Genomic DNA, 24388 nt, shown 5'->3' with positions numbered 1-24388 from the left:
GAATTTGACAGTGTCTAGCAGTCAATCAGTAATAGATTTCACGTAGCAACACCAAAGCACATAGTGTAACAGAAAAGAACAGAAAAACAATTTTTCAATATTCTAGAAGTACTTAGCCAAAACAAATGTTATTATCTCCAGTGAAATACTCCAGGTAACTGAAATTTCTTGCCATATATAAAGATAGACAGTAAAGCTTACACCAAATCAAAAGTCAAATTCAATTGACTTGAGAAAACCTGTTTGCACCCATGTTTGTTAATTGAGACATCTAATAAATCATAATACCTGTTAACACCAAATAACAAGTTAGTAACTACAGGAATACTGACATGTAAGGAGGAGCTGCAATTGAACTTTGTAGGACAGTTTCAAACATTCTTATTAATATGACACAGAAAACTGGACTGCATTTTAGAAAGAGAAATTACCCTAGTCAGAAACAACAGATAGCCTTTACATAGACATTGGTCAAATCTGCAATCCTATACGTTTGAAAGCCGACAGTTGAAGCCTGTCTTTTATCACTTAGTTAAGTAACAGGGTATTCCAAAAACAAATACAACAAGGAAATGAGAAAATGAGTAAATATTTACTCACCAGCCTTCTCCTTCTCTGAAATAACTGGCATAGCCTGAAAGAAAAAAAAATACCACTATTAAAAAACATTAGGGAGTATTTAGGGAATACCTGGGGGAATATTAGGGAAATAATATTAGGGAAACATTATGAAATCTTTAGGTAAATTTTGTGAGTGTCTAGAAGATCTGGAAAAAACTGCAATCTCACCGTGCTAAGCATTCTGGAGAGAAACATACAGTTCCCATTTGAGTGTCTTACAATCTATTGTAAAAGTAATTACCACTAGAAAGGACTAGGAGAGAAGGGAGGAAATGGAGTTAATAAGATATTCTTATGATTACATTTTGAAAAAATCATCCCAAGAACACACAATCACAAAATTCCACTGGGAAATTACTTCATAATTTTGAGGGAGGAAGACAAAATCTGTGCGGCTGAGGATTAGACAGAAATGCCAAATTTCTCTTCTGTAGGCTCAAATATATGCTGCTCTATAATATAGCAATTTCTTACTTTTTGTGTAAATTTTCAGAGACAAATAATAGAATTGTTTTCATATTGGCTGTAATTGTTTCTGGACTTGGAAAATTGTATGAGACTTCTTTTTTTGCAATGGATGCCAATTTTGTTTCATATTATAATTTTCTTTCAGACTAATATAGAAGAACTTTCTGAGTCCATTTTCCCTAAAAAAATGAGATTATAGATTGAATGAACCATAAAGTGAAAATTATATGTCAAAAGAAAGAATTTTGAAATGTGCATATAGGATACAGGTAAGAAAGTTTGGATGAGAAATTGCATTGGGTATACAATGTGTGCAGAACTGCATACTGAGTTACTGAGTTAACATATCAATTTTACCTCCTTTCCACTTATGTTATCCTAGCCTTTATTCAGCAGATTTTCCTGCTACAGATTCAAAGAAAAAGAAAAAGAGTAGAGATGGACAGAAATAAAGCAACCAGCTTCAGACTTGCTATAGAATTTCTCAAAACAGACTTGCAATTTTAATTTCATTTGATTTGTCCTGCTATATACAATAGTGCTTCATAGAACTTTCTGGATCAAATTTCAGCAGAATTTCTACTAGAACATGTATTAATGCTATACATTAATATATGCCTTTTGTGATTTTTTCTCTTTCACCTGTACTCTGTCTGGCTAAATGTGTGTTGGTTGATTTTGACATTCAAAAATATTACACAACCAGACTAATATTATTCAAACCAAAAATATTCTCTTCCTGGGAAAGCATTTTCCTTGCGTTTTACAAACATATATTTGTTCAGAAAAAGAATGAGCAATGCAACAAAATCTGAGGAAACACAGACTGAGGAAAATTAACATGCCAAAGAAACAATAAAATCAGAGTGAATCAGGGTCTTAGTTTCAAGAAAGAAAAAGTGTATAATATATGAATTTTTATAAAATGTTCATATAACTTTGAAAATGGGTATTTATTTTTCTTCTCTTTTCACACTTAAGTGGTTTCACTGGCGAAGATAAGTAAGAAAATCTGAGATTCACTATTCACATTAGTCCAAGAAGGAAATTTCTAAAGACAGAACTCTGTAAAGAGAAGAAGGTGAGAAAGAAGCAAGCAAACAGGAAAAAAAACCCTTAATGGCACAAGAAAGAAAGAGAAAAAATTAGTGTGAATCAAATGGGAGGGTCAGGACAAAAGGAGGAAAGATGGGAACAGGTTAACATCACACTTTACTGTTGAGTTTTGTTAGCTACAAAAGGTATGATGGCTTCCTCTCAGAAAAGCTTAGAGAACACTGAAGTGGCTGAAGATGTGGCAACCAAGAGTGTCTGCACTGAAATCATAAGCTGTGTCATGGAAAAGAGATAACAATTTGATGGGGACAGCCTCTGGAAGCTCTAAATGCAAAGCCAAGAGGAACAGCTCAGGGGAAGCAGTTTCAGGACTTCATGGGGATATGATAATGACAAAGACAGAAGATAATTTTCTGCTGGCTTTATGATAGACTTGAATGGACTTTGGTCATGTTTATAACTGCACTGTGAGTCCCTGGCAGTGCCTTTAGCCTGAATGAACTCTAAAATGCTGTCATTGTCATTCACATCAACATGTAGATTTTTCATATTGGCATATCAGATTTAGATATTGTTAATAATGCGATTGGTCACATCTATTTATTTCCTGGAAATATACAGTATTTATAATTGATGATCATTAAAACCTGTTGATGTACAATGAAATATACATTTTAGTGAATTTGTTAAATGGCAGTCTTAAAGGTTGCCCGGGTTTAATTGGAGGAAATACATAAAATCATCAAGCCTCAGGACAGATGTGGAAGTCACAAAATTTCTACTTCTGTTTAGTAGGATGAAGAAGCACTTTAAGTACCAGAAAATTGAAAGTCAGAGTGAGGTAGATTGCTTTGAAACATCTGTTTTCTAGAGTGCAGTGCTTCTCAATTAAGACGTAAAATGAGCTAAAAGTTTCATCAGGCCATTCTTTTGCTGCTCAAATGCTGAACGAAAGAAGCCTAAATGGACATAGCATCTCCTGAAAATTTAAAGTAAACTATGAGTAAATCTTGTTGAACAAGATCTCAGACAGTCCTCCTATTGTTTAGTTTTTTGTTAATACAGCTACACATGCTGCTTACATGCTGCCCAGTGGGAAAACATGATTGTTACTTATGAGAAATGCTCTCATCTTCAGTACAGTTTTGAATTCACTGGAGACCTTCCAATGAGTTCCATATGTTCCAAATGAATTGCATTCCCAGGAAGTGATTTAACATTTCTGGCAATAGAGCAATTAAACCGGATTTTCCTGCTTGACCAGATGGGTTCACTGTAACTTCACATTATTTCTCACTCTCCTCAAAGAACTGAAGAACTGGACTAACAATTTCTGTATGATCAGATCACATGTGTTTTAGTAAAAAACAGACACATACCCTTCAAAGATTTAAACAAACATCTCCCAAACTCAGGCACCTTTCTATGTTTCTAATAGTATGCATTCTTAGCAGCACCAAGAAAGAAAAGCAAAAAAAAAGGAGAGAAAAAGAGGAAAAAACTAGACCACTGCTGAAATATATTCAGCCTTTTCTTCCAAATTAGAGGATGGGATTTTTAAATTATGAAAATCCTACTTGAAACACTATGTGAAATTTCTGTGTGCATCCTTGCTGTATTGCAACTGTGTCACTGAAAATGTACTGTGTGTGCAAATGTGACTGTAAAGTACATGTAAAATGCTATAGAATTATAGAATTATAGAATTACAGAATTATAGAATTATGGAATTATAGAATTATCGAATTGTTTGGGCTAGCAGGGACATTTAGAGGCTACCCCTCTGCAATGAGCAGGGACATCTTGAACTAGCTCAGGTTGCTCAGAGCACAGTCCAACCTGACCTTGAATGTTTCCAGGGATGGGGCATCTACCACCTCTCAGGGCAACCTGCTCCAGTATTTCACCATCCTCATTCTAAAAATATTCTTCCTCATATCTAATTTAAATCCACCATCTTTTCAATGCCTGCCAAAAATTGTGCTCTCTTTCCTATAAGCCTTATCCTTCTTTCCTTATCTTTCCTAATCTTTCTTACAAGCCCCCTTTAGGTACTTAAGGCCACAAGGAGGCCTTCTCATGCTGACCAATCCCAGCCTTTCCTCAACCTTTCCTCACAGGAGAGGTACTGCAGGCCTCTCACCATCATCATGGCCCTGGTCTGGGCTCCAGCAGGTCCATGTGCTTCCTGTGCTGGGGACCACAGGGCTGGACACAGTGCTCCAGCTGGGGTCTCACCAGAGCAGAGGGGCAGAATCCCCTTCCTCCCCTGCTGCCCACGGGGCTCTGGATGCAGCCAGGACACGTTTGGCTTCCTGGGCTGTGAGTGCCCATGGCTGGGTCATGTCCAGCCTCTCACCCACCAGCACCCCCAAGTCCTTCTTGGCAGGACTGCTCTTGATATGTCCATTCCCCAGACAGAGAATTCTATTTCAGTAAACAAGATGTAGTTTGTAGCTGAAAACTGATGTCAAAAATGTTCAGACAGAAAAAAGAGAATTAAGCATTATTCAGTTTATCATTAAACAGAGTATGTTCTGGATTAATAGAATTTAAATTTTATTTTATTTAGAAGGTATATGCCAATTTTTAAAATTTGGATAAGTAGCAATTAAAAATTAACTGGGCTGTTTTACAAAAGAAAAAAATCCATGGTCATCAGATAGTTTGGAATTGGGAAATACTGCAGTCCATAAGCAGATTTTTTCTCAGTAATATATCCCCATTACACCAAAACACTGAATAAGTATCTCTACTGGTAAATTCTGATATTTTGAAACTAAAGCCTTTCATGCTAATGAATCAGATTAAGAGAGTAAGCACGTAGAAAACCCTATCAAAAATTCTAATTAATTTAAAGTGCCATATTTTAGTATTTGCATTGAACAGAAATAGTAGCAACACTATAGAAAAAAACCCAGTAATGATTAGTTTATCATTCAGACTTATTTACAAAACATTTTATTAAACTGTCAGTTTTTGAAACTAAGTTTTATTTTTTTTCCATCTGGATGAGGTAAGAAAAAATAAAACCATCAACTTTCAGGATAGAATAGCTTTAGAAAGGAATTTAGCAAGTTCTTTCTTTATGGTCTTTAATTTTACTAAAGAGTAGAACAGAAGGAAATTAAAGTCCACCCAGCAATAAAGATGCATCAATTATCTCATTTTTAAAAAGAAATTAATGTCACATTCAGATGTATCTAGCTAAGGTTATGACAACACTATGAATTCAATTCCAGTGGAAGTGCAAAGCTGTATGCTTGTCTGCATGTGTTGTCCTCCAGTCTCCCTATACTTCCTCTTCTGCCTAGATATTTCAGTTTGCTTGAGCCTCTTTATGCCACTCAGGTCATGCACAGAGACCACTTCTAATTCGTGCTGGATGGTTGGCAGTTCTCCTTCCATGAGGCAATTGCCAAGAGCCTTCATTTGGGGTGGTCTGATAATTTCCTCTTCCTTTGTCATTCAGCTGGCAGAGTGTGACTTGCTGGATTGGAAGCACAGAACAACGATGCAGGATAACTGCCTTGTGCTCTGTCTGGTGTTATCATAGACTTCCCATGGATCAGGGTGAGCTCCCAATGCTCTGAAATCTGCCAGGACCACTCGAAGCTGGTTCATATGACAGATAAGCCAAAAGCATGTCTGCAGCTTGTCCAGACGATTAAGTAGAGTTTGGCCATAACAAAGAATTAATTTCTTTCTTTATAGGGATACTAAAGACTTCACAGCAACATCTGGGGATTCCTGAATAGCCCAAGAGTTACTGTCACATTTTGTGAGAAACAATTTTTTTTTTCAATTTAGCAATTGCTAAACCTCAAGTTCTTTATATATAAGGACACAACTTGAAATAAAAGCAAAGGTTAAACTTCACAGGAGTTAATGAAATAAGGAATTTGATTTCCACTTAAACTGCCCTCTAATTTCTGGGATGGACATATAATACCTGAAAATGGGGTCAGTTACATTTTAACTCAATGTTAAAGAATGTTTATATAGCTTTTGGTAATAACAAAAATCTGTGCTTCCTTCCATTCCCTCAAACATAGGTATCTCTTCCCTAAAAAAACCCATAACTTGAATGTTAACACCAAAGCTGAGATGGGACACACTATGTCTAGAACTGGAGCAGCCCCAAGAGTGCTCATGCTTTTCATCAATCACCAGCTGTTCTATTAAGATTCATTTACACAGAGAGCTTTTTCCCAAGCTCACAAGTAACTTCTTGGGTAATATTTATCTTATAAAACCTTTTACAATAACAAACATATCAATAAACCCTGCAACACTGGCAAAACTGAACCAGAAGGCATGCAGCTCTATGAGACAACAGTAAAAGATATTTAGAGTCTCAAGTTTCACATTAGCTTCAACATCATGTAATGTCTACAAATGTGATTTTGTCTTAAAGCTCTGGAGTCTGAGGAATGCTTCTATGTGGCTGACAGAAATCCCATGTGATTTCAGTTTTTACTCATCCCCTTATGTATAATACTTACAACCTTAGAACATGTTTCATATAAATAAAAAATTCATAGTATCATGTGATGATAGAAGCTAAAATCTGTTACATGATGAGTCCAAGTCACAAATCAACTGTGAGCACCTACTTGCAGAATAAATAGAATTTAAAATCCTGCAATTCCTGTCTTTCCTTAGCCTCCTCAAAGAAAACAAAGGAGTCCTTTGCCCTTCATCCTGATAAAAGCAAGTCACTCTTACTAATTTTGAAGGGTTCAGATATGAAAATGAGGGAGCTCACGTCGTGGCTGCAAGTTCCAGAATCTATAACACCAATGCTGCATCTTCATGAGCTAATTGAAAAAAGCTTAGCTGTAGAAATCATCAGCTATGTAAGTGAGCAATCTGATTCTAATAATCTTTCTGACACTCAGCCCAAATTCAGTGGTTGATTGCTATCTACTTTTTTGTATTCCACTGATGTTTTTCTCCTGGATTCAGATATCACTGAGGTTAGTGGCATAACTGCAATAGTTTCTGGAATATGTATGAAGGATTGCTATTTAAGAGACCTCACTGTGTTCAGCTTTAAGTTCTGCAAAAGAAAATCAGTTGCAGAGCATTGCAGCAGCTGACACCTACTGGGAGAGCAGCATCTATTGAGATTTTCTGAGATTCATCCTGTGTGAGTTTGAGCTCTTGAATCTCTGCAGATAATCCCAGCTGCAGAGCCTCTTCCCATTTTTAGCTACAGCAGTCTATTACAACTGTTTGGAGTTCTCTAACTAACGAAATAAAAAAAGCAAATCCCAAGAAGGTAGTTTTTAAAACATGATATGTATGTTTTGGAATGAATCTTGATGCTTACAGTCTCATGGGTATTCAGTCACTGTGATATTACTTTTGTTAGACCAGCTGGGAAAGGATCTAAAGCGGATCCTTCAGGAGGCTCTTGATCTTGAGCTTTATTTCAGGCCTAAAAGAATAAATTACTACAAAAGTTACATTTCTCCTATGATGATGAAACCTTTACTTTCTGTAGAGCCTCACAGTTCTTTGCTCAGAAAGCTGCACAGTCACAAAAATGCGATGCTAATTGTGGGATGATAGGGACAGGAGAGGAGGAGCATGCCTGACAGAAACAGTGATGGGTTTGGGAGCATCAAGAGAGTGTTTGATTGAGGAAAAAAGTACATCTAACTTTGCAAGGTGGCAGGGCTGAGCATAAGCTAGTAAGTTATCACCAACCCTGATAAATGTGATAATAATCATATTTCTTTTTGGTTTACTAAAAGATAGAGAAATGTAGATTAACATAAACCACCCTATTTTCTTTTACAATGAGAAGAAAAATGACAAGAACAAGAAGCACACAAGATGGAAATGGTTTTATCTCGGGCAGGAGGTGGAGGTAAAAAGGAGGGGAATAAAAATTAAAACATGTTACCTGGACCTTATTTATTTATTTGTCCATATTCTTGGAATCTCAGCTTGTTCATGCTTCAACATGCACATGTAACAAGCATGAGCTTAAAAAATAACCAAACACCAATACTGTGACCTTACTAAGTCAGTATATTTCTAGGTCATTCAAGAGAAAAAGAGATGAAATGAAACGAGTTCTTTAGTTCTTTGCATACCATTTGTCTGTTAACATTTAAATATTTGTCAAGGTTTTGGGGAACAGAGTCAGTAAATCAAATCGACAGGTTTTGGGTGAAAAGTAGAAATGTATGAAAACAGCCCAATGACGGAAAAAGAGAAACAAAATCATGTAACAAGTTAACATGAAAACTATATTTTTCTGAAAAGAAATGGGAGCTTTGACTCCAAAGAGAGCCTGTGGAAAGGATGCAAAGTTGCTTTTTAAAATCCATATATAAAAATGAAACCTCTAAAAAGTACCCCAAGCCCTTGAAAATCTTCTTTGGAAAAACAAATTATTCATCAGCACAGCGGTTGTATGCTAAAAACCTAATCCCCTTTCCTTTCTGTGAGAAAAAAAATCGAATTATAGCCATTTCTATTTTAATATCTAAACTCTGGTCAAACTGAGTATCAAATTTCCTCTGCTCAAAGCCCCCAATACCTGGTTCTTCTGATACAGTTAATAAATCAGAGAAATATATGTTTCATCTGCCATATAATTTCCCCAGCTGGAAGTACTACTGTGAGATGACTACTCCAGGTCTGTGATGTGATCAATCCTACTACATGTCTTCAGGGACTTTTAACACCTTGTTTAACTGAATAATGCCTGAACCAACCTCTCCTGGTACATACCTACATGGAAAGACCCCAGCCCAGACAACACACACCCTACATGTCTTCCATCTCTGCAGTAATTCCATTTTATTCTCAGGCACCGTCTGCCAAACTGGCATCTCTGCTGCCATAAAACCGCAGAAACCAAGAGAAATACATCTGGGAAGTTCTGCTCATGCTACTGACATACTGTAAAAAGCTGGGAGGAAGGAGGAGCTTTGCAACAGACTGCAGGAGATTCTGGGTTCCATTCAACACCTTAATAATCAGCTATATGTGCTGCAGGGTAAAGTTAGGATGAGCTTACTGCATGGGTAAGATGGCAGAGTAGTTATTCCTTTTCTTAAAGCAAGACTACTGGCAATAGTCATGGTCTGCCCCTAATACATCAATTGTCTGACAACCCTTTTTGCCACTTAAAAATCTTACAAACGTCTAATTTTTCTCATCTTTAAAATGTGAACAATATTTTTACATTAAAAGGAATGTCTGGGAGCTTTTGAGTGCCTAAAAAACAATTCTGCAAATATTTTGATTGTCATGATAGACTTTTCTATGTCTCATGCATAAAAGTGTAGTATTTTGTAAGATTTACAAATAAGAAAGTTAATTGATCTTATTTTTGAACATATACACCTTTTTCTTACAATAACTAAGCTTTTCTCTTCTAAATGATCTAGCATGCTTTGTATTTCTGTAGCTTGCATTCTGATATCAAAATGTTTTCCAGTAAGAAGTTCCATATTTTAGTTCAACTGTTTATAAGACTTTGATTTTTAGAATCAGGGAGAGTTAGAGTAGACACAGCTCCATATATCACCGTGATGTATAAAAATGATATTGCAATTTTTATTTTATTTAACAGGTATAATAATATTGTATTTAAAGAATGGCCAAGTAGAGCTGGTGAAGGATATGCTTTATCTGAAAAATCCTTATTTTATAAACTCTTTTATGATGTACTCAAAAGTTGGAGATGATTCAATACTGCCATTCATTTATCTAACATAAATTCAAAACATTTTTGTTTTCTATACATGATATAGAAATATCATATATATAGATATAGAAATATCAGATATAGATTCTAATTCATGGGAAAAAAGAAATTGTTACTGATACAGAGCAGAATACAGAACTGTAGTAAGTGAAGCCTCAAGATGGGGCAACCTGGCTCATAATCTTCCTGTCTGTGTTGCGTCTGTTTCCTTTTTAAAGACACAGTTCTGGGTAGGCACATATGGATAGGAATAAAAGGTAAAAATCTACTCTTAAAACACAGGATTTCTATCAAAACTTTTACTAATTGCTAAATTTATTATGAAGAGAGCCCTTTTAAACTCCTTTCTTTTCCAGAAGTTCTAAAATTGTTCTTTCAGGATTGCTTTATTTATTTTGTTCTGAATTTTATTTTTGGTTTCTGAGCAAAGAAGTATCTCATCAATGTCTGTGTTCCCACGCTATTCCCATGAAAATCTCACTCAGGCGTGCAGACAGATGCACTGCAGATCCTGAGAGTATGAAGAGGGTCCAATTCTGTGAAGTGCTGAGCATTTCCTGTGTTTCCCCAGGATCATGCCTTGCTAGTACAGTTTCCTCCTGAATTTTTCCAACTTTCCCAAACTTTGTGTGGCGTATTACAAAAATATAGTTCACAGTTTCTAAGCTTTCAAAACTTTCCAGAGGGAAACAGCACACATGAGTCCAAGTATACTTTTGCTTTCATACTAATACCAGTTCCCCGAGGAGAGTTTGAATTATTCTGTATTTTAGTTAAGAGGGACTATTACAAATATGAAGTATTTCTGCCAATACACTCTTGACTGAATCTTATGTTCACACTCAACTCTTCTAGAACCAATTTTTCACAAGCATTTAAAATTCCTAACCATTACAATAGTCCAAAAAACTGTAAAAGTCTGTAAATCCCATTTCATCACACAAAAAGAAGAGGTTCTTTCTAAAAAGCAGATAGTCTGCTGACTGGTGGAGTAGCTTTATGACAAAATAGCTGTATTTCTTATAAGGAAGATTTTGTGGGAAGATATATATGAGTAAAATAAATATTAAATTTTGTATCCACCCATCTTAATTCTTATTTTTGCATGTAAATTTAAGTTACAGGCTGGCTGCAGGAAGTGTAGATACCTCTTTTAAAAAACCCAATTTCTGTCTTGGCAGCAGAGTAAGCAGAAATGTGGCTTAGTGAAAATAAACTGTCCAACCAACAAACAAAACAACAATACTGTACCAATTCTTGTATGAGTGCCTGTTTTTCATTGGAAAGAATGGGAGAATGCAATATCCTTGGCCACCCATGTACTTTAGACCTTCAAACTAAGTGTTTGAGACCTGAACTCAGTACAGGAAGGAATGGGCTGTGCATGCAGCAGCTTGTAAAACTTGCTGCATCCCTCAAAACAGTAGTATAAAATGAAAGTTTTATTTATATTTGCCTGTTTTTAAAGTAATTTGATGATAGCTGTGATAAGCTAACCCACAGACAAATTAGATCAAGATTTTTCAGTCTGCCTTTTTAATGCCTATTTCTCCAATGTTTTGTACTTCTAGTCTAGTCAAAATTTGCACCACTCTGATCACTTTTCATAGTCCAATCTTACTCCCTAACCTCACAATCTCAACATGTTTTAGAAAAGAGAGGAACATCCAGATGTGAGGACTCAACAGGCTAGGGACTATTTAGAGAAACTGAATGTATTCTAACCTGTGAGACTAAAGGAAATCTACCCAGGCATGCTGAAAGAGATGGCTGATATGATCGCAAGGAAACCTACATCAGTGGAAAACCATGACAGCTCTGGGGTGCTCCTGATGGCTGGTAAAGACTTACACCTCTATTCAAAGGAAGCAAAGAAGCAATGACTCTAACCTTGTAAGCCCATCTTAGACCGGGGTAAGACCACAGAACAGACCTTGGAATCCATTACCAAAGACATGAGTTGCAGGAAGGCAATTGGGAGCAAACAACAATTTACTGAGAACAAATCATCCTTGACCAACCTGATTTATCTTTCAAGATGTAATCACAGGCTATGTGGACAAGAAGAGAGCAGATAATATACCTTAACTTTCATAAGATTTTCTACAATGTCTCCCAAAGCAGCCTCATTTGAAAACTAGAAGTATGAGCTGGAAGAACAGACGGTGAAATGGGTTGAAAGCAGTTTGGACTAACATAATTCAAAATTGCCAATACATTAAAACTGACATCTTTAGCTAAGGTATCTAGTTCAAAACCAGCTTGTCTCTTAGAGTTTTTAGAATGTGGCAGAACAATTTTTTTCTGAGTTCCTAATGGAATCTGGATGCTCCTTTTAGATGCAAGACAAAATGGCTGAAAAGATAATGCCAAACATCACTGAACACAGAAGAGCAGTTCTGCACTCAGCCTGAAGAAAAGATAAAATTCTATGAAAACCAGAATCAGTGATATTTCAGGGAGTTCCCTAAAATGCCAAGGATTTGGAACCTTTGGAAGCTGTTAAATCTCCTACTATGTGCACTGACTCCTACAAAGTGTAAGAATCTCTTGTGAAGGCTTCAAAGAAATGCACAAATTCAAGCCTGAAATTCAGGCAGGAAAAAGAGGGTGGCTCAAAATATAACCTTACAGTTGCTGCAGATGTGACAGATTGTCTTGAAGTATTTTCCACAGATATCAAGAAAACAAATAATGGTAGCAGAAGGAGATGGTGTTGCCATAAGCCGTAATAAGAAATTTCCATGGGTTTCCAAGCAATCTGATACATTTATGTTTGTGACAATGTGACAGTATTTACAAGTGTACATAGCTTCAAAGCTACATTTGAACAGGACTAAACAATCCAAACTTTCAGCTTAGTAAACACCACACAAAATACCATATATTTTAACACTTGCTCTCCTGATTAGTGTGAGTGTTATGAAACCTAAATATTCCTAACAGAGCAGTCCTGAAATCCTGGCACTAGAAGCATCTAGTTCTGGAGAAACCATGAGTTGTTCCTATACACGTAGAAACAACCCTGGCATACAAACAAATATATTGCAGCAAGTTTCCTGATATTTCTTTTTGTCCTATACTGAAAATTCCATAGTTAAGTTATTAGGAAGTTGAGACTAAGGAAAATATGTCACAAAAGATTGGTTTAGTATTTCATTACTAGAGGGGCTCTTCAGAATAGCCTCTACAACTATTCTGTTCTCTCATATAAAGCTTTAGAAAAGCTGCTGCAGCTACAGATTTCTGGCTTGTATTAAAAAGAAAAATGTTCTGAAAGCAGTTAGATACTGTTCAGACCATCACTGATTAAAAAGTACTGAAAGTGCTGAAAATTATTACTTCCTATTATTCCTATTTATTTTTCAAGTTAACATACTCATGTATTGTAAAATATAAAGGATTTCAACAATGTAGTTAGCTTTCTCCTCTCCTCTCCTCTCCTCTCCTCTCCTCTCCTCTCCTCTCCTCTCCTCTCCTCTCCTCTCCTCTCCTCTCCTCTCCTCTCCTCTCCTCTCGTCTCGTCTCCTCTCCTCTTTTTTCTTCCCCTCTCACAAAAATTGCATGAAACAAAGTAGAAGAGAGCAGCTATTCTGACGTCCTATAGACAAATATCTACCATGCATATCAAAGAAGTAGTCTTCAGGAGAGGTTCAGGTTGTAGGCCAAAAGTATTTGGCATAATTTATTTTATTTAAATTAATTTATTTTATTAAATTAATTTAAATAAGCCAGATAGAAAAAAGAAAGAAAATTTTGTGTAGAACATTATGATGAAGGGAAAGAAAAATAAATCAGTATTTCAGCTGGTTGTATCTAGTGAGTATCTTGTAGATTTGTTCAATAATGTGATTGCATGCTAAACAGAAGAGAGTCTTCGTACCATCCCTGGGCTTCTCTGGCCTGTACTGTATTTCTATTTGTGATGAATGCTCCAGACAAAAGTATAGCCTGTCTTTTGTGCTTTGGAAACCCTTGACTAGCCAGGGATAATCATTCTGTTCCAATGCCTAGACGTGATGAAATAAAGTGTGAGTTTTTATTTTAGTTCTTATTTTCCTGAAAAACTAAAGCAAGGAAGTTGCCCACATACTGATTCATGAAAAAACCTTTCACAACCTAAGAAAGAAATTACTGTGGATGGGAACTGCTGGAACAAGAGAGACTTCTGAAATCATGACGAATGTTTCCAAAGACATGGAAAGATGGATCCAATCTTGTTCCCTAGTAAGTAATCTAATTTGTTTTAAAGACTCGAGATGATTCCAATCTGCAACTTTCCCTTGTATATAGTGTCACAATTAACTGTTCTTTTGCCATTAAGGTAATACAAGGTTGAACTTTCAATTGCATTCCATAGCAAATGAGTCAATCTTCTTACGCCTTTGCTGGCAAGACTTAAAAGCCAGTCACTCTTAGATATCCCTTCCACATTCCTACACACAGTTATCAAACCACTTGCTATACTTTGGGCTGATTCCCAAGTGCTTGCCAGGAATGAAAGATATGATATACTATAAAAGCATTTACTTCTGAAGTGACAAAATTGACCTCAATTCCATCTGTGAGTATTTATTTAATTTGAATTACTGGTGGATAAATGAACTTTTCCAGGAATTATCACTGATTATGATCCCAAGTAAAACCCTGAACACAGATCTACCACAGTAATTTTGTTAATTAAACTTAAGAGAAACCAATGGGAAACCTTCCTTGACTTTGGCAAGCACCGAATCCTTTCCTAGATCACTGAAGACTACCTTCCCATCTTTTCTGACTTCAAATGCTAAAGAAGTGGATGTTTCTTTGGTCCATTCAATCTCACTTTCATTTGATGCTTTATTTGCCCTGTCAGTTTTACAGCCTGCTGCTGAAATAAAGTTTGAGAACCAATTTTGGTGCCTGGGAACCAATTGAATGTACCCCATCAAACAAGGGTCATGATATGCCTGTGTCATGTTGTACCTCATGTGAGAAGGAAGCAAATTGTTGAGCCACCTCATACTCAGAAAGACTTCTGTCACCTATGTCACAAATCCAACAAGGCAAAGTACATTTTCTACTGCCAGCTATAGAAAGGAGTCATAAAAAAATTAATTAGCCATTGTAATGCTTAGTTGGAGGAACCAGGTTAAAAGAAATCTTGAAGCTATTTTTAAAATGCCTAGTAGCGTTATACAGCTTCTGATACCAAAACTACCTGAAGGGAGGCTGTAGCTAGGTGAGGATCAGCCTCTTCTCCCAAATAACAAGCAATGGGATTGGAGGAAATGGCCTCAAGTTGCACCAAGGGAGGTTTAGATTGAAGAAAAGGAAAAAAAAATCCACACTGAAAGTGTGATCAAGCATTTGAACAGGATGCTCAGGGAAATTTTTTTGAACACCTACCACTCCTGTAGGTGTTCAAAAAAAATATAGATGCAGTGTTTGGGGACATGGTTTAGTGGGGGAACTTGCAATGTTAGATTCCTGGTTGAATCTTAGATGATCAGCCTTAATGATTCTATTATTCTACTTGAAAGTAATTTTTTCAGAGTAATTTAAGGTCTCATTACATGGAATTATTTTCTATGTTTTATACAACACATATGTTGTATATGTGTATATGTGTTAACAACTTACTTATTATCTATAAATGAAATTACCAACATCTTTTAAAATAACTTTAGTCCAAAATAAAATAGGCAGTGGAGCAGGAATCCTACAATTAAATGTCTCTCTCATTTGGATGAATTCCTCCTGGAGGTGAGGAACACAGCTCTCTAGCACTGTGGGATCTGTATGGTTTTAATGAGCAGCTGATGGGGCCAAGACTTGGGAGAGTGACAGGCAGAACTGGGAAAATTTTCCTCAGGTACTGCCTTTTAGTGGAAGGGCAGCTGCACTATTTGGGGAAATCTTATTTAGCTGAGAGACAGTCAGTTCCAGAGTATCTGAAAACTGACAGAGCAGATGTGTTTGTTGAGGAGGTTGAAAGGAAGGGCTTGGTAAACACCAGAGCTCCTAGTGCTGGATGTTATAGCTGACCTGAACCAATGCTTGCAAGAGTGGGAACTTCATACATGCACATACACAACCCGTGGGACAAAAACACAGCAACAGTGTGATTTCCACTTTGATTCTAGCTATTGGAATTCAGTGAGAACAGTAAGGAGAGATTTAATAGCTCATACAGCTTCTGTGGGAACTTCAGATAACCACACAGACCTCAGCAGGAATTAAGAAAGAATTTCCCATGCATTTTATGGAAGTTGTATATTCCATGTGGATTCGCACAGGAGGGTGATTTACCAGTGGGAAGAACTGAGTCAATTTCTCATTTTGAAAGGTGATCTTGATAGTGTTTTTGGGATATAATTTGCTAATAGATCACCAGACAGCAAAAAATGCAAATTTGTGGAGGTTTTTTCCAAGTAAATCTTAAAGACTATCTGCCAGAAGATGACAATGATGTGTGGAAGAAGATAAAGGCATAATTTATTCACATAGGTTAATGAAAAAATCCACTTTTTAATTGCTGGAGAGGGAATCTTTAAAAAACCCCTTCATACTAGGAAAATTATGTGCAGACATTTTTTAAAATAAATTTCTCAATCCATCATGTATCAATAAAAAGTCTTGCATTTAAACTTTTAACCTAATTCTTCATATACACTTTCCCATCACAGCCACATATCACGTGTTTCTCAAATGATGCTTTTATATATATTTATGCCACTTCCATAATGTTAAATATAAATTATTCATTGTATCTGCTGTCTAAAACTGTTTTGATTCTCATTTGTAGAGATACTCAACACCCACCAATTTCAGATAAAATTTATCAATCATCACCTTCATATTTCACCTAACACAGTGTAAATCCATGCCTTCATTGCTATTGTTTTATTCCCTGCTTCTGATCTGAACTCTGACAAAGGCTGTGACCATGCTTATTTGTATCTTTCTCACAGTATACCTTTTTTCCTGGATCAAAAACATGCCCATAGATGCCTTGTTTACTGGCTTATTTTGTCAAATACAGTCAGTCATTACATCCAGCAATTATTTCCCCAAAGACTTATAAGTGTCCCTGCCCATGTCAAATGCTGCCCCTAGCCCACTGTTGTTTGAAGACAAGATAATGATAGAGCATTTTTTAAAATGTTTTACTCATTAACAATTCTGTGGGGTTTTTTTTGTCTCTCTTAGTGTGAGCTGCCTTACCTTGGTCTTTAGACTGAAACCTTCTTCAAATAGGACTGTTACTGAAATCAAACACCATACTTGCAGCAATTGAAAAAATAAGAATAATGGTGATATTGGTAGCCTGCTAGTGTTTTTGCTTTAGTTCTCATTGAGATCAGACATGATTACACTTCACAAATGTATTTTAAGTAGTGACAACATTATCTGTATAACTGAAGCACTCAAAAGCCACAGACTGGGACCACAACCTCATTGTGCAAGATCCTGCACAAACAGGGCAGAAGAATTACCCATACACCAGAAGGAATGTAACCAGCATAAAGCAACAGTCCTCATTCACACTGATGTGGGAGTACAAAGAAAATGATCATTTGTGTCACATAAATAACATTCTAATTATTCAGGAACACTGGGATCTTGGCTGATATCAAACATTTTCGGATACCCCAGCAAAAGAGTACAATCCTGAAAGCACTTGGAACAGTCAATGAGAAAGCTTTGCTGATGTATGTGGGCATGACCCTCATGAGGAAAAGTGTGAAGGATTCCAGCCTCCTGTGTTTTGGCTTTTCTCACAATTGTGAATCTTTCCCTATGAGTATTTTTCTGAAGCATCTAGGCTCTCAATAATCCTGAACATTACAAAATACTGAATTTTTTTTGATCGAAAATATTTTGGTGTTTTTTCTTCATCAACTGTTTAGTCTTTTAATTTTTAGTGAAACATGAACTGCTGTTATCCTTCTCATTTCCCCATTTCCACTTTCCTTCTAAAGAGGATCATAATTTCCAAAATATTCAGCCCCTTCAACGCACTACTGCTCCAGGGGTACATATGCCCTTTCTCTTTTTCTACTTTCGTATATAAAAGAATGATGAGAATCACTGACAATTCCAGAGCTTTTGAAGAACTTTTTAATGCAATTTATGTTCTTCATGGACTATACAGAAATGCCTTTGTCTTGCTGGAATGAGATATTTTCTAAAGTTCTATCCTTGTCATAAAGATTACACTTCTAGAAAAATTGTGAACTGTCCAAATATATAGTAGAACTCATAAAAATATGCATTAAAGATTTTACTATATCATGGATGGCATCATTGCTACATTTACTCATTAGTAGCTGCTAGTGGGTATCTTGTTACAGACTACAAGACCAAATCATGTTTTTTGTCAGTGAACGCTTGCATGCTGAATTTGTTGAAAGATTAGAGTGTGAAATGCCAGTTGTTTCTCTACAGTCTTTCACAGGAGTATGCAGCAATGTAACATACTCATTGTAGTGCAGCTATTGAAGGTAATACTAACAAAGGAAACTTAACAGGAAAAGGGCATTTCTCAACAATGTTATCACTGTGACTTAACAAAAAATGATTTAAAACTCAAACTGTGTACTTATGTGCTTACATTAATACCAATCAATGACAAAACACAGTACCTAAAGCATACAAGGTATGTTAACTGGAAGGAATATTTTGCCTGTGTTGTGATTAACCCCACCCACACCATTTGCAAGAGATTAAGGAAGTTTAGAATGAGAAGACACGTGTGTTACTGAAGGATGGTGACCCAAAAAAGCATTCTTGCAGGGAGGCACGGCTGAAGCGCTGCCGTGGAATTCGTGTATCCCATCCCAGCTTTCCCCGTGCCCCAGCGGCCGCCCGGGCAGGAGCAGCGGGAGATCTGAGCGGGCTCACGTTCTGCAGGGCCCTGCAGCAGCACCACTGATGACCCCCGCTGATTAAGGGTCAACAAACTTTAGCCTGAAGCAACTGTTCTATGAACTTTGGCACATTCTGAGTTGGCTCCTGCTGGTTTGTTGCCTTTGGCCCCTTATCTTGCAGTTTAGCAAGGATTGTGAAATTCTGAATAAGGTTACAGGACGTATCGGTTCTGTCTCAGTGACTCAAGGTCCTGCTCTTCAAAAGTTCTTGGTCTTCAAAATTCCTTTGGCAAATAATCTCATCTATCAGCAGCTAAACATTTTCCAATAGGTCTGTCAAAAGACCCATCAGAAAAAAAAAGAAAAAAAAAAAAGAAAAAAAATCTGCATAAATATATAAAAAATGAGGTATAAATATAATGGGGGATTGGGAAAAATTATCAGAGATTCTCTGTGGTAGCACTTTGGAAAAGCTACCTGCATTCTGTGTATGCACAAAATTCAGCCCATGACTAAAAAACCTATATTTTGAATTCAGTACTGTGTGTTATGTTCAGATGGATGAAGGGAACAAATATTTCAGAAAAGTGCAAATACCTTTGGGACACAAAAAGAAAAAGAGCTAAGAGCAACATACTTTTTGGAAGTTTGACTCCTAAACATTTATGTTGCTTACAGAAAAGAAATTTTTAGCTTAAAGTTAACTAGACTTCTGAAAATTTTGTTGTGCTTTCAAGGCAGAACTTAGGCTCTCGGAAAAAATTATAAATTCTTCCTTATTAAAAGTGCAAGGAAGAGAACATATAAATCCCCAAATTCCTTTATTTCTTCCTGAAGTGCAGAATGGCTTCTAGGTAGATAGGTTCTTTGGATGAGGGGAAAAAACAGTCTACCTTTTCCTCATATAGAATCCAAATGCTCCAATTTTTTTCTCTGTAATTTCTGTATTTCCAAGACATTATCCACAGGGTGTGTCAAACTGTGTGAGAAACCTGCTAAGGTTTTTTTTTTCCTTTCCTAAGAATAGAGGTTTTAAACAACCCCGAAATCCCTAAGTATATTGAAACATCACTCGGTGCTGGCAACAGCAAAACTTGATCTTTCTTGAATTGCTTTTGTATTGGCAAAGCAGCAAAAGTAGAATTAGACAAGTTACATGTCTGACTGTGTAACAAAGCTCTAAAATGAGCAAACACAGTTCTGTTTTAATGGTTTGAAAGCTGGATATGAAATTGGTTCTATCACTTTCTATCATGTTTTTTTCTATCTGCCTTAAGACTATCACCCCATGGATTCTCCAGCCAGACACTGAATTGTTGAATTTAATAGCAGAAAATTCACAATTTTAAATATTAAATATTTAAATTTAAGATTTTGCTATATGAAAGTTCAATCAGTCTTCCAAGGACACCTATCTCAGTCAATCTTTTGAGATGTTTTGAAACTCATCACATTTCAAAGGAGCAGTATATTTAATCCCACATAATCTTGCATTTACACATTGATACTAGTAAGCTGTGTTCACATTCCTAGGGCTATAGCACTGCAGTTAAAATATGCTGGACTAAGAGTGATGGCTTTGTAAAGAAAGTGCATTCTGCAGGATCACATACTACTGAGTGATTAATTCAATCATCTACTCCACTCCCTTCTATGAAATTAAACCCTATTTCAGTTTCACATTGCACTCCTCAGACTCAATGGCCTATAATTCCTCACTAGGTATCTCCCATGTGCAGTTTTTTGTCACCTATCAAACTACTGTGGAAGAATAAGCTTCCCAGTCCAGTGCCATTCACATACAGACAACATGGTCTTCTCAGATGGGAATCCAAAACTTTCATAACTTTGGGAGGTCAAAGGATCTCTCATCTTTCTATCTCAAGCAGTACCTTGCTTGCCCATTGTATTCTTCATGGCAATACTTTGCTTTTATTTTCTATGTAATATGTGGAGTATTATTTGAAATACAGCAATCATATTTCACCATTTATTAGGTGGGTAGGACACAGGGAGTATCAAGTACCATTACAGGTTGCCTGATTTTACTTCTATTTTAAAACGGGGATAGTACAAAAATGTCATAAAGACAGTTTGGTAAGAGAAGGTAAATAGAACAAACTTTCAGAGCACAAACTATGTATTTTACAAAATAAAACTTTGCTAATCTCTGTGTAACATAGAAAGGTTCCTCAGTTAGTCTGAAGAAAATAAAAAAGTGGCAACACGCTGGAATGTACAGTTTCTATTTATAGAAAGCCCCACTAACTAGAAGCCCATGCCATTCAATTAACAATTTACAACACCTTCATTGTACAGTGCACTGCAGAAAGTGGAAGGTTGTTTCATTTCTGTATTTCCAGACGCATGTCATTTCCAACCCCATATTTAATAGTGTGTAACTGCCTGAAGGGGAGGGATCAGAATGTGTGGCATGTCTCACTGAGAGGAATTTTGTGCATTAAAAAACCCCAAACCACGCTCTTTCAACTATTAAACAGAGAGCTAACCAAATTCCTTGCTTCCACCCTGGCTTTGAAGTCAAAAAGAAAAAAAAAAAAAAGAAAAAAAGAAAAAAGGAAAGGAAAGAAAAGGAAAAGAAAAAGGGAAAGCAAGCAAGCAAGAAGTGAGACATGGAAGAGAGTGAGAGAGAGACAGGAAGAAGGAGAGCTCAGGAGGAAGAAAATTCCTTATAAGAGAGGTATATGTAAAGGACAAAAAGAAAAGGTTTTCCATGATGTCACTCACAGCATGTCTGTTTCTGGAAAAGTACTTGAAAAGGCAGACATGGATTTATTTCATTTCAGTAATGCAAACTATTCATGCCACGTTTTCAAACCATGTTCCACTAGTAAAGAGTACAGTGTACAAGGCATAAAAGAAGATAATTATTTATTCACCAACAAACTGATGTGACCAAGCTGAGCTGACACTTTAGGAATTGTCATTTCCTCCTTACTTTTCAGAATCCATTTTTTTTCCCCAGTTTCCTCCTGGTTTACAATCTGTTCCCTCCCTCCACCCTGCTTCTTGCTTTTTTCTTCTCTCATCTATCACTCCCTTAAAGAAGCTGATGCAAGGTTTTTTCCTTCTTTCTTTATGTGAGTGCTTCTACTTTCCTGTGCTCTCCATCTACTGGCAGAAAGATTAAACTGTTGTCACTGTTTTTCTTACACAAATTCTGTCTTCATTCCCTCGTTCTGTGCTCCTTTATTTGTCTTGGACTCAAGCCTGAAATTCTTTCTTAGATAAAACACAGGAAATTCTCACAAAAGACATATTTACATATTACATTGTTTCTTTCCCCTTTAATACAGCTTTCCTTTCTTGAGGTTTTGCATATTCTCTCTTCAGCTAAATACACATTATTCCCCTCCCCCTCTCCAAATCACACTTAAAATAACCACAACTGCAAGCAGAGACGTGAATTTATGGAGTCTGAATTCAATACCAGCAAGACTGACAGTGTAAACAATTATTAGTGGTGTACTTGTCCCCCAGGGGCGCTGGTCCTCAGTGCATGGCTGGGAAAACATCAAATACCCATCTTTGCACTAAGTGCCAATATTCCACCCAGTTCAATTCACAGGTAGGCTGGTTGTCCAGCTGTATATTAGAGGAGAAAAAATTCAGATGCTTATAGAAATAAGCAAGATTGTGGCTGCTCATTCCACAACCATTCCAGTGATCTTATTGGGAGTGATCTGGTGAAAGACAGCCATGGAATATGCAGGAGACAAACTGTACTTTGGAACAGGGCTGGTACAATTTGGTGAAAGTAACTATAGTGACTTTAGGCAAGATGCAGAGCCAGAGTAAAAGTCAGAAAGGTGGAAAATGTGAAGAAAATAAAAGGAATACAGGAGAAAATGAAAAAAAAAAAAAAAGAAGAAAGAGAATAAAGGATGAAGGAAGAAGAAAGAAAGAAGAAAGAAGAAACCAAAAAAGGAAGAAGGGAAAAAAAAACCAAAAAGAAGAAACAGGAAAAAATACACTTTAGTGATTCAGGAGCATAGTTAAGTTTAAGTAAATAATAATTTAAAAAAATTATGATCTTTCCTGTTTTTATATATACAACTATGCCAAAAGGGATTTAAATTTCATAACATCTCAATATAGGCCAAAATCCCATCAAGCACCAAACTTTTGGATATGAATAATAGAGGATTACTTAAAAAGAGTTTTACAGTAACACTATAATAAATAGAACAATTCCTATCTTGTCATGCCAACTTTTTTAATATTAGTTTACATGATCACTAATAGATAACACTTTGGAGATTAGCACACCAGATACTCCAAGCAGTAGGTTTCTCAGTAATTTTTTGGCAGCTCAGATAAGATTGCCTGTTGTCATTGTGTATCTCACCTGCTTTACATGGCAGTACTGCATGGGACAGTTGGGTGGTTTGAACTCCTTCCTCGAATCGCACAAAGGAGACAGAAACAACTGCACCACTGAACCTAAGCATTATCTTACAAATCAACACCTGAAATGACACTGTTTTTTCCCATCTTCAAAACACTCTGATTTTTCTGTTCTCCTGAATTGCTGAGGGATAAGGTCAGTCACAAGATGGTCTTAAATCCATGCTGTTTAGTGTGACTACTTCTCTCCCAGTGATCTAAGTCCTTGGAGATGTAATAAGTACTCACAGAGTCTGAGAGAAATACAATGGATTTCTTCATAGAGCAACCCAAAATTAAAATTAAAGGTGTCCTTGGCAAATTATGAGGTAACGAACAATTCAGTATCCAACAACAGTTTGTCCTAGCTGGAAGTCCTGTGCAACACTGTTGGGCTGTATGAAGTTGCAGCCGTCACCTATTGGTCTGTTGGCAAAGGTTCATGTTTTTTTTCATGGCTTTAATGCCCTTTATCCCCAGTTTTCAGTAAATTTGTAACCTAGCTTCTGCAACTTGCAAGCCTCCAAGTTCTCTTGCTTTCCATCCCTTTATCCTGTCCAGCAAGGGGACTTACTGACCCTTTCTGAAAGCCTACTCTGGGTGATTTTGAAGGTATCTTGAGCTATCTCTGAAGAGGATGGAAACAGTCACAAATGTATGCATACTTCTTTTTCTATGTTGTTTATGAAAGGCTTTCACACAGAACAGTTTTTTTTCTCATTTCAGCGCAGATCTTCAATGCTGTTTCAAGGAATTACATCATTAAAATCCTTATGCTATTCTGCATGTGGTATAATTAATCCCCCCATTATATCCTCCAATTGTTTCCTTTCAAAGAGGTAGAATTCTAAAAAAAGTGAGAGGTACAGATGTAATAACTCATGCAATATATCTCAGTACAATTTTAACAGGAAATTTCAGATTCCTTCTTTTCAACAGTTTCCCAGAAATGTTTGGCATTTATTACTTGCTGTGAAAGGCTCTATCAGGCATGAAAGAGAGAAGGCATGTGTCACTAGGAGAACTTACGTTGAGATAAAACTGAGTGCAAGAGAAACAGCTTCCATGAAAGAGAAATAGCCCAGTAAGGGCTTCCATGTACAGCTGTCAGTGGTTCAGAGCATGTCTGTGGCTGTGTTGGATCCATGTAGGCTACTTTCCAATCCCCAGACCTGCAGTAGGCTAGAGGATGTGAACAAAAGCATGGAAATCCCAATGACAAACTGATAACTGATGATAATGTGCACCATCT

At 36.6% G+C, this 24388-nt stretch overlaps 1 protein-coding gene across 1 annotated transcript in view; it reads right to left on the bottom strand.

Annotated features, from left to right (window-relative positions):
• DLC1 (DLC1 Rho GTPase activating protein) overlaps positions 1-24388 on the bottom strand; it is a 200480-nt gene that overhangs the window by 128850 nt on the left and 47242 nt on the right. The window contains exon 4 of the mRNA XM_036382058.2: positions 601-634. Coding sequence (XP_036237951.1) covers positions 601-634 — 34 coding nt within the window. The remainder of the gene's footprint in view (positions 1-600; positions 635-24388) is intronic.

Source organism: Molothrus ater, chromosome 4, assembly GCF_012460135.2.
Source record: "Molothrus ater isolate BHLD 08-10-18 breed brown headed cowbird chromosome 4, BPBGC_Mater_1.1, whole genome shotgun sequence".
Classification (NCBI taxonomy): domain Eukaryota; kingdom Metazoa; phylum Chordata; class Aves; order Passeriformes; family Icteridae; genus Molothrus; species Molothrus ater.
The sequence above is the reverse complement of the archived record's forward strand: the minus strand, read 5'-3'. Positions and strand labels throughout refer to the sequence as shown.